An 11094-nucleotide genomic window follows, 5' to 3' on the forward strand; every position below is an offset into this window, starting at 1 on the left:
ATCCAGGAGTTTTTCTCTGAAACATGAGGTCCCTCCCACTTCGGGAGCCCAGCTGACCCCAGCAGAACTCACCTACAACAAAGAGGAGAGCTAATAAGTGGAATAAGTGAAATGATTCTTCCCTGGTGTGTGGCAGGGGGCCGGGCGGCCTCTCCCAGGTGCTGGATGAGCTCTCATGGCTCTGGGGTAGAATGGGGTCTCTGAGCTCATCCAGTAAAGCCCCATACCAGGTCCATGTCCAGAGAGGCTAAGGAGCTTGCTCAAGATCACACAGCCGCAGGTGGAGCATGGACCGGAGCTGAGGGCTCCTGCCTCCCACGCAGCGATCCATCCCTGTGCCCTAAACTTCAGGACAGGAACTCCCTGTCTTTATCCAGCTCCAAGATGGTGTCCCGCAAAGCCGTGGCTACCCTGCTGCTGGTTCATGTCGCCACTATGCTGGCCTCCCAGACAGAAGCCTTCGTTCCCATCTTCACCTACAGCGAATTCCAGAGGATGCAGGTAAGAAATCTGCTGCCCACCTCCCCAGGGTGGCCCAGGTGACTCACAGCCCTGCTCAGCACTGAAGTGGTGCGAGTTTTTCTAAGGCACAAGTGTCACTTCTATAAACCTACGTGTAACTATGCCAGTGACACTGAGAACGGCATGAAGAACCTAGACCCGAGATGACCTCAGACTTCAGCTGTCTTCGTGGCCACCTCCACCATTTCATGAGTGCCACTCAAAGTTGTCAGTGGAGTGATATCTTTTCCCACCTTTGCCCATCCTTCAGAGGAAATTTTCAATTAACAAGTCAATAAATATTTGCTGAGCATCTGAGTGAGAAGCCAGACATACAAGGAAATTTAAGAACCTCCCGTCTTCAAGGAGCAGGCTCGGGAGTCAAGACACAAACATATGAAAAATTCACTAACAATAGAAGACAAAGGGGAGATGTCACAAGGCAGGGGATGATTAATTGCACAATAAGCGATGCTGATGGTAAGCGCTGAGTTCAGAGGAAGGAGAAGTCACTGTGGGCTGGCACCTGTTCGGGAGCCTACGGGGAAAAGGTGAAGCCTGAGCTGGGGCCTTGAGAGAGCAGGAGGGAGGGAGGAACGGGTGGGAGCAAACGTCCAGGGCGGGAGAGAAGGTGGCTTTCAGTGTAGCCGTGGCCAAAGCCTCCTTCTCTTTAGAGCCCAGGAAGAAATAAGGCAGGCTGAATCGAACCAGGCAGCGGGGCCTGAGGAAAACTGGACTCCCTGTGACTTTTCAGATGTCAGGTGTTCTGAGCGTCTGTGCTAACACTGGTTTCTCTCTTTCACATGAGGAGATGAAGAAATGGAGTTTCATGTCCCACCAGTCCGAGAGCAAGTCTTTAATAGGGGCGGTTCTCTGGGAGGTCGTATGACCCTGCGGTCTGGCTTCTGTGTCTACACCCTCTGTCCAGGGCGAGCATCCATATACCCACTAAACAGTGTCCCTTGCAAAGGCAAGGCTGGACCCGGCTCCCCTTCCTCAGGGACAGACACGAGAACAGCTGGAGAAGCAGCAGCGGGCCCCCTAAACACGCCTTCCTCCATCACTGGCTCTCTCTCCAGAAAAGACAACCGGTTGTTCTAGAATCACCACATCTCAGGGCAGGCCCAGAGCTGAATCCCGAGTGTCATTGAAGAAACCAAAGGAAAGCGGTGTATCTGATCTCAGTGTTGGGGGAACTGGCAAGCAGGATGCCAGGCAAGATTTGGGACGGGACAGAAATAGGCAAACTCAGTAGAGTATAAACCAGCAAAATGGCAGTCGAAGGACATTTTGCACTAATCTGCTCTATGGTTTTGCTCCCTGTAATTGCCAGGCTCCGGGTTTTTTAGGAAGAAGCTGCAAACTCCTTCCTCCATAATTCACCTCCCTGTCTTGCCTTTTATAAATCACCTTCCAGGGACTCGTTTCCGGGCCACCCCACATGGCCACCCTTGCAGGCTAGAGTGTCTTGCCACCTTTCTTATAGGCTCTCTGCTAAGAAAAACACATTTTCACACTTAATATGCATGAAGAAGGCCATTATTTTCAGTATTTTAACTTAATTAACAGTAACAATCTGTGTGCAACGTTTGAACTTCAAAGGAACAGTTTCCTCTTCAAGTTGACCTGTGAGGGCTACTCCGAGGACCATTAGGCCATTGAACCTAGTGACTATGACTCCTGGACTCCTCGTGCAGGGGGCACCTGGGGAGAAGGGGCTCTTGTGGCCTGTGGGGAGCTCATTCCAGTTGGCGTCCTGGGCAGAAACAGGCCAGGGGCATCTGGGTGAATTGAGGGAAGCCAAGTTTTGTGCAATTTTATGCTCTGCCCCTAGGAAAAGGAGCGGAACAAAGGGCAAAAGAAATCCCTGAGTGAACAGCAGAGGTTTGAAGAGGTGCGTTCCCTGGACCCCGCAGAGCCCACAGAGGAAGGAGAAGACCTAGTTATCAAGGTAAGCAAATGGGGCACAATGCAAAGAAACCTAATGCAGGTTCCCCGAGCCAGCCACAGCATGTGCCAGGGTGCAGCAGTGAGCCAGCCATTCAGGCAACAAACTCCACCCTAGGAGGGAGAGATAGACCTACCAACAATGAGACAATAAACCATTTTAGTACCAAGTAGGGAGGTATGATAGAAAGTGATGGGGTGGGATTTGGGGGCACTGCTTTGCGTGGGGGAGGAGTCAGGGAAGGCCTCTTGGAGGAGGTGACATTTGGTGAAACCTGAATGATGAGGAGGAGCCCTTCATTCAGGTGATGAATACTCACTGAGCCCTGCCATGTGGCACAGTTGCAGGTCCTGGAGATAGAGTGGTGAACAAAACTGACAAATCCTCTGCCCTCCTGGTGCTCACACTCCAGCGGGGGGACCACAAACAAGATCCTGGAAGGATGGGCAACATGTGACAAACAGGATAAATAAGCAAACTTTGTAGTATGGCAGGTAGTGATAGGTGCTATGGAGGAAAACAAAGCAGGGAAAGCAGATGGCGTTGGTTGCAATTTTAAATAGGGTGATTAGAGCTTCATGAGTAGATAGTATTAGTGCAACGAGCTGAAGAGAATGAGTGAACCATAAGAATGTTTTGGGGAAGAGCATTCCAGGCAGAAGGAACAGCCAGTGCAAAGGCCCTGAGGCAGGAGTGGGCCTGGTGCATTCAGGGAACAGTGAGGAGGCCAGAGGGGCTGGAGCAGAGGGATTCAAGGGAGAGAGTGGGAGGTGAGGCAGGACTGTGGACTTCAAAGGCCATCGTTTGGACTTGGCTTTCACTCTGTTGACTGGGGCCTTTGGGGGCTTTGAGCAGAGGAAGGACATGATCTGGTTTACATTTAAAAGAGTCTCCCCAGCTTCTGTGTTGAGAATAGGTTGAAGGGGCAAAGGCAGAATTAGGGAAACCACGGCGGAGGCTGCTGGTGTGTGTGTGTGTGTGTGTGTGTGTGTGTGTGTGTGTGTGTGTGTGTGTGTGTGTGACAGAGAGAGAGAGAGAAAGAGAGAGAGAGAGAGAGAGAGACTCAGCCCAGGTGGCCATGGTGAAGTGTGGGGACAGAGCCAGGAGAGCAGTTTCCAGGCTCTCGGTCTCACATGGAAAGGTGCTCACTCGGGTAGTAAATGGCCATCAACTGTGACTGGATGGCCATCAGCTGTGGCTAGTTGGCCGTCAGCTGTAACCAGTGAGCCATTGGCCACTAATATAACTGTCGTGGCTACGCTGGCAGAAAAAGGGGGCTAGCAAGAAGATGGTGGCTGGGCTGGCAAGCATGGATTGCAGTTAGGATGGCGGGTTGCAGCTAGCAAGTGAGTTTGGTCGGTTGGTTGAGAGAAGTGGGCGGCAGGTTGCGGATCATGTGGCTCCTGCTTCCTGTGTCTCCAACCCAGCCGCCAGCGAGATTATACTGGTATGACTCCCCTATCTATGGCTACGTGGGTGTTCCTTTCTGGCCTCACCATGTCCTGCATTCTTATGTGGGGAGCGGGAGCTGAGACTCCACATGACACCCGGCCTGACACGAAGGCAGAGCAAATTGTCAGGATTCTGGAAATATTTTGGAGGTAGAAGGGCACAGGATTTTCTGAAAGAATGGATATAGGATGTGAATGGAGAAAAGTAAAAACTGACTGTAAGGCTTTTGGCCACAACTCCTGGAAGGATGATTGCCTACTTACTGAGACGGTGAAGCCTGTAGTCGGCTGCAGGCTGGGCCTCCAGGCGGAGACCTTGCATAGGCAGGTGGACACACAAGTCTGGACTTCAGGAGAAGTGAGGGCTGGACACAAATGTGGGAGTCATCAGCGATCAGATGGAATTTCAAGCCAAGACAGGGTGAGATGATCCAGTGGGCGGGTAGAGACAGAGAAGGGAGAGGCCTCAGACTGAGTGTGAGGCACTTCCTGTCAGGGGCCTGGGACGGGGGGACACTGATATCTAGAGAGAGTGAGGACCTTGCCAAGGTCACACAGTGTCAGGGTAGCAGCGAGCTGGACTCTGTGCCTCCTGCCTCCACGGAACACGGCCAGCGATCTCGCCACATCCTCGGGTTGCCGCAGCATACTGCCCATAGCAGTGAGGTCAGACGTGTGGGCCAGAGAGATCCTGGTGCTGTGACCACACTGGGTGGGGGCTCCTTCACTCCCACACGCTACTCGGGCTCTTGGGAAGAGAGCTGGCAGTGAGCCTCCAGCTGGCAATGGGGGAGCTGGCTCAGAACGGCCCTCTACATGCCCCTGGGGCAGAGTTTAAGGCACTACTTGAGGTTTCCGTGGAACATGTGTCATCCAATGTAACATCTCGGGAGGAGTAGGGTGTGGCACCTCTCATCCGCTTTCCATCTCCCTAGAACCATGCTATGCATTCCAGGAGGAAACTGAGGCCTAGAGAAAGGCATAGCCACAGCAAGGGAATGGCATAGGCCAGGCTGAGACCCGGACCCCACAGAAGCACACCTGAGGTTGCCCTTCAGGCATCTAGAGCCCATTTTCCACTGACAGGGCGCCTGGTGGGAAGTAGGGAGCAGGCCTGGGACTCCTCCATCATGGCTAGTCTACCTGCAGCAAAACCACTGAACCAGGAAGCTCCCAGGACGTGAGACCAATCAGTGCCCCTGGCTCTGCTGCAACGTCTCTTGGTGGCGACCCTCCAGACAGGTCCTCTAGGGTCTCATTTGTAGCCTGAGACCCTACAGTGTAGCGTGGTGGTCTCTGACACAGACCCTGGAGACAGGCCCCCTGGGTGTACCTTTTTTTCCTTTGTTACTTAATATCTGTGTGGCCTTCAGTAAGTTATTCAACCACTTTGTCCTTAGTTTCTTCATCTGCAAAATGGAAACACTAATAGTCTCTACATCATAGGGTTATTGAGAGGCTTACTACACTAAAGCACTTAGGATGACACCTGGAGTGTGATGAGGCGCCGCAGTGTTAGCTATCATTATTCAGGACACGGGGGCAATGAGAAAAGCCAGGGGGTTTCCTCCAACCTCACCCCTCCCATCCCAGCTTCCCCACCAGAGGAGGTTTTTTGGTCCTCCTCCCCAGGTCTCAGCCTTCCAGGATCCAGCCCCCTGGTTAGAACTGGGTGGGGCCGGGGGCAGAATTCCCATCTGGCCCTAGAAGCCCAGAGGATCCCCGAGGAGCAGGGAGTGTGGAGCCAGCAGAGTGTGTTGTTCCCAGCCACCTGTGGGGCACCCAGGGGTTAATGGCACTCGGTGCCTCTCCCCTCTTGTTAACTCTGCCTTATTTCACAGCTGACTGCTCCTGTGGAAATTGGAATGAGGATGAACTCCAGGCAGCTGGAAAAGTACCGGGCCGCCCTGGAAGGGCTGCTGAGTGATGTGCTGTTGTCCACCCAGAATGGTAAGGGTAGGGCAGGTGTCACTGCAGCTGGGGCCTGGCCTCCACCCACTGCAGTGTTAATATTCCAGGAGCGAATTGCTCCGAGCAGGGTTTGGGAACGGCAATTTGTTTTTCTGCTTTGCACTTAAGAAAATGTCTTCTCCTGCAAGTGTGTCTCCCACCCCAAGTCCCACCCTCTGCCCTAGGTCTCTGAGCCTAATCACAGACAGGCTGGCTTGCATGGGTGCTGGTGCCCAAGGAGCCCCGTTCTCCAGCCAGGGGCATCTCAAGGCCCTGCTTGGATGGCTCAGGCCTGTTTCTCAGACACCTTTCTGGCAGAGGGCTAAAATGAATGACCCTCCCAAAACACCACGGAAGGAAACCCTAAGGCAGTGTGGCCACAAAGCCTGCATTTTTTCCATCATTCTGCACATTAAAGTCCTTAGCCCCACTTGGCCTTGCCCAGTTCAAGGTCTGCCCGAGATACTTGTGCAAAGGTTGGTCTTGGATGACAAACAGCCACTAATTACTTCTCACAGTCAGTCCCCAGGAGAGAAGGGCAGGGAAGAAGTGCTCGAGGGGGAGAAACTGGGAGGTTAAATGACTTGCCCCAGGCTGCAGAGAAAGCTAGAGGTAAAGTTTCCAGAAACCTGGTAAAACCTGCCCCTGCTGTGTGCCCCTCCTCCCTCGGACCTACAGGCAGGTTTAGAAGGCAGTTTCATAAGCTCCTAAGCGGACCTGCTGACACTACTGAGCTGCAAATCTCTGCTTTTCTCCAGCAGCCAAGTGACGGCCCACTCCTGGGAGAAGGTGCCGGAACTGGGAGCCCCCTCCCACCCGTGGAAGCCCCAGCAGTCTGCATGGCCATCAGCTGGGCTTGGAAGGAAAACACCCTCTCTCAGGCAAATCCCCCTCCAGCAAATAAAATGTAAAATATATAGAAACGACTCTTTTATTTAATATCTTAATTTCCAAAGGTCAAACTCAGGTCATGCCATAAAGTGGGGAAAAATACAGCTCAGAGGGAGTTTGGCAGTAAGTGGAGCATACATTAGCCAACTGTGTACGTTTTGTAAATCCTATGTTCAAATATTAATTTGGACCCACAGAATTGGAAGATTTGCATTGGCCCTTCTGTCATTGGTGAGGAAACTGAGGCGGCATAGTTTTGTCCACACACTCAATGGCAGAGCGAGGACTGGAAGTCAGGTCTCCTGAATCCTGGTCCATTTGCGGTCTACCAGTGAGCTTGAGATCTAATGGGCCAGAGCGTTTTAAGGCCTCTGCTCTCAACCCCTTGCTGAGTAACTGCCAGCTAGCCCTTTAACCTCAATGAACCCTTGCAAAAGCAAGGTGGTAATATCCGCCTTGAAATGTGGGGACCGAGGCACCAGCAAAGAGCAAATTACTATCACCTTATGACTCCGTGCTCCAGCATCTGCAGCAAAATTACACAGCCAACTCAATTATTTCTGCCTTCTAAACAAAACTGGATGGGAACTTTCAGTTTTTAATTTAATTTAACTTTACATTAATGAACGTTCATTTATTTATAAGCTAGGGCCATATAGGAACCATAGGTTACCAGCAATTAGACACAGTGCCCGTTCCATGTTTCCACCCACCCAACCACCGTGGGGGCTTAACTGCAGATAGCTACCGGAAGAGAAGAGCCAACCTCTTAAAAAGGACCCTCCTTTGGGGTGCTCTGAAAGCTGAGGAACACCCAAGCCTTCCATAGCACCCAGGTCCCACTCGCATGCTGCACGTTCACAGTTTCCAATGCACGTACTAATCAACCCAAGCACAGCTGCAGGTCCCGGGAAATGCTGCCAAGATGCCCAGTAATAAATGGAGAGAGGGCTGTGTGGGGCGTGCAGGAGAGAAAGGAGGAAAAGACACCGGAATCTATAAAGCATGTGACTGGAAGAAATTGAATCCAGGACTCCTGGCCCTTCCCAGTTCCCCCATGCCAGTCACTCCATTATCTGTAATGCACTCCAAGAAGCAGAAAAACAAAATGCTGACTGTTTCCATGTGGAAGACACAGATTTCACTTCTTTTCCCCACTCTCTGCTCAGATCTGCCCCTACAGTAAGACCACTTTCACCCGTCACCAGCAGGGGGTGCCCATTTCTGGGGCAGGGGCCACAGCACCCTTTGGGAAATTTTCTTTAGAATCCTGGGTTTTATAGAGCAGTGTTGAAATAGGTGCCATGCAAGGAAATGAGACCCCTAAGCGAGTTCGCCCCAGGTGGTCTACATTTTTTTTAATGGGAATTGGCTCAGCAACCACAGCTCCTGGAAAGTGTGAGTGTGCTGCCTGTTCTGCAGAACAGCCCTGTTCAAAGCTCAGCGCTGCAGCCGGCTTGTCCCGACCCTCGCCCTGTGGCCTCTGATGTGCTTCTCAGTAATGAGCCGCAACAGGGACCCAGCCACCACTGGCATCTGTATGCACAGTGCCCCAGGCCCGATTTAGATGTGTCGGCTCCTTTCTTCTCTCCTTTTCCTCCTTCTGCCACTGTTCGATTTCTCACAATCAGCTCAAATAATTCTTTTCCTCCAACGAGCTCCTCCGGTTTCTAGGACAGCAGACTCTATTGCTTACAGGACCTGTACAGCCCTGGAAGAAATTAAAATTGGGGGAAGGTTGCAGAGGATTCTGTGAGCTGAGCCAAGAGAAAATGACCAGGTTTTCACAAAACAGAAGAAGAGACACACACGTTCTTGCTTAAAGTCACAGAATGCCTAGACCACGACCCAGCCAGGGTCAGAGATGGGAAGAGCCTAGGGGCCCCAGTCCGGTAAGGATGGGCTCTTCCTCACCTCGCTGAGGTGTATCCAGCAAAATCTGCAAGAATCTCTCCAGATGCCTGGCAATTACGGAGAGTTATAGATTACCCGTCTTCATTTGGAATGTACTTTACACTTAACAGGACCACAGGTAATTATAGTGCAACCTAGCCACACAAGATGGAGAGGATGCGGTATGTTCTCAGTAGCCACATTGGTGTGATTTTATAATTACTGAGCTATGTGGATTTGCCATGAAATTGAATAGTTAAAAGCAAATACTAATTGCCTGATATCTGTACTCTGTAATTTAGTATAATCGAATCATGGACAATGTCCAAAAGAAACTGTTCTGAAAGCATTACATTTTTCTTCATACACAATTCGATATTGACATTGGGGGATGTATTCCATGCCTCTTAAGGAACTCTTACCCACAGACATCAAAGTGTGAGAGTGGCCAAGAGAGTGAGAGTTTTGTTTCATTTTCTGTCGATTCTGAAAAGCAGGTGACAAAACTGCCCATTAAGCCCGTTCTAGCATTTTGCTGTGACTCTCTTTGCCCCTTCATTGACCTAGAGCTATGGGAAGGGTGACCCTTCTCTTCCACGACACAGAAATGAGGCAACAAGATGTTGGGCAGTGCTGGGGCCATTGCAATCAAAATCTGAGCCCAAAATGGCACCCGAATTGTCCCCCCTTTCCAGCCACACTCTCCCAGTGCCCCCACCCCACAGTGTGACGCCAGCCATGACATGGTTTGAAGGAAGCCCAGAATAGCTGAGGGACACCCGAGGCCGGTGACGAGGTGGATCAAGGACAAGTCCATGGTCCCTGAGCATCTTTAAGGACCTGACAAATGTGTGCAGGGCTTTGCAGCAGGAGGAGGAGAATGGAACCCACTGAAAGATTTATGGCTGTTATTATTATAAGGCTCTGCTGAGACAGCGAGAGGTCAACAGGACGGCAGGCAGCGTGGCAGCCCTCTGGGAAGCCAGAGCGTCCTCCGAGCAGCCCCTCACCTCTGCTAAATGTGTGGATGTGGTTACTAAGTAGATTTAGACACTGGAGTTTGTTTTTCCTCTTTTGCCTTTAATAAATCAGGAAGACCGACCGCAGTCTGAGCTGCTCACCTTAAAAAAAAAAAAAAAAAATCACAACACAGCGATGAGAAACGAGAGTGGTCAGGGTAGACGTTGACTTTGCAATGTTGCCCTTTTCTCTAAAATATGGGTTCTCCTCCTGAACAGGCCCGGTTGAAGAACCAGAATGAGGACACAGAAAGGCAGACTCTGAGAAGGGTCTCAAGAGCCTCATACACAGCCCCCCTTCCCCATGGGGCAGTGGTGGCAAAGAAGCACTGAGGCCTGGGCTGGGAGAACACAAGGGTCAGCGAAGGAAGTGTGGCGACGGCTGTATGGAGGAAAGAACAGCAACAAGCCGATTGCAGTAAAGCAAGTGAAATGGCCTTGGGGACAGAGACTGTTGATGGAGGACCCAGAGAGGTTAGTCATCCAGGGAGGGGGTCAGACTGGAGCAGGAAGTTCAGAAGGAACATGGGAAGGCCAAGACCTGGGAGGAAAGACTGATATGTGAGGTTTTTTTTCTGACTTTCTCAATCAGATTGTGAGGTTTCTCCTGGGAGGGAGTGAGGAAGGAAAGCACTGAGCAGCAAACCTGTTCTAAGTGGCACACCACATCAAAAGCCTGCTGGACACAGCAGACAAGCCACCGGGGAGGCAGAAGGGTGGACCATGGGGGTCGGGGTGACGGGTTCCAGGCTACTGGGAAGACACAGGGAGGGGTGGGAGGAAGGTCATTTGGCCCTAGATGTGTGTGGCAGCCGCAGCGTGCCCAAACACAGCAAAGGCTGACAAAACTGACAAAGCCCACTCTGGGGACCACTAACTGGGGTGGTTCCAGTTCAGTCCGTATTTTTAAATCACCCTGAGATCCATTGTGATGAAACAGACCATAACTCTGTGAAATGCTGTGACTTTTAACTTTGTTTAAGCATCAGTTTCAAGCCCTCTTAGAACACACAGGGCCAGTATTGATGCCGAAAGGCTCCTTCTTTATATATTGAACTGCACAGCTGCGAGGAGTTGCACAAATGTTACCAACTCATTTGTCATGCAAACAGTGCTTCAGAAAGAAATAAAATACTATTATGTGGTATATGTGTTAGGCAATCACTATATCAAATCCGTGGCATTCCGTGCAAACACAGGCAGAGGAAAGGAAAACAACACTTGGTGAGAGAAATCGCACCACATGGGAGCAGCTAAGTCGGGGACATGGGGAGGCTAACAACAGAAGCTGACCAAGCCGAGGCTGTAATTTTTGCAGCAATTGTGGCCAGTGTTGAATGTCCCTGTGGTAGAGCAAGCGGCAGGAATGCAAACTACTGGCAGAGGGGCCTTACCTGCCCACCCCCGGGAAAGGGACGGGAGGAGGGCAGGGGGGGTGTGA

General features: G+C 51.4%; 1 protein-coding gene across 1 annotated transcript; it reads left to right on the top strand.

Annotated features, from left to right (window-relative positions):
- Window positions 1-384: 384 nt before the first annotated feature.
- On the top strand, window positions 385-5823 carry MLN (motilin; the record flags this gene model as incomplete). Its single annotated transcript, XM_081044410.1, is given in 4 exon segments — window positions 385-501; window positions 2336-2452; window positions 5742-5801; window positions 5803-5823. Coding segments are annotated over 4 exon segments (315 nt in total).
- Between the last annotated feature and the right edge of the window lie 5271 nt (window positions 5824-11094).

This window comes from Rhinolophus hipposideros (genome assembly GCF_964194185.1).
Source record: "Rhinolophus hipposideros genome assembly, chromosome: 3".
In the NCBI taxonomy this organism is placed as follows: Eukaryota; Metazoa; Chordata; class Mammalia; order Chiroptera; family Rhinolophidae; genus Rhinolophus; species Rhinolophus hipposideros.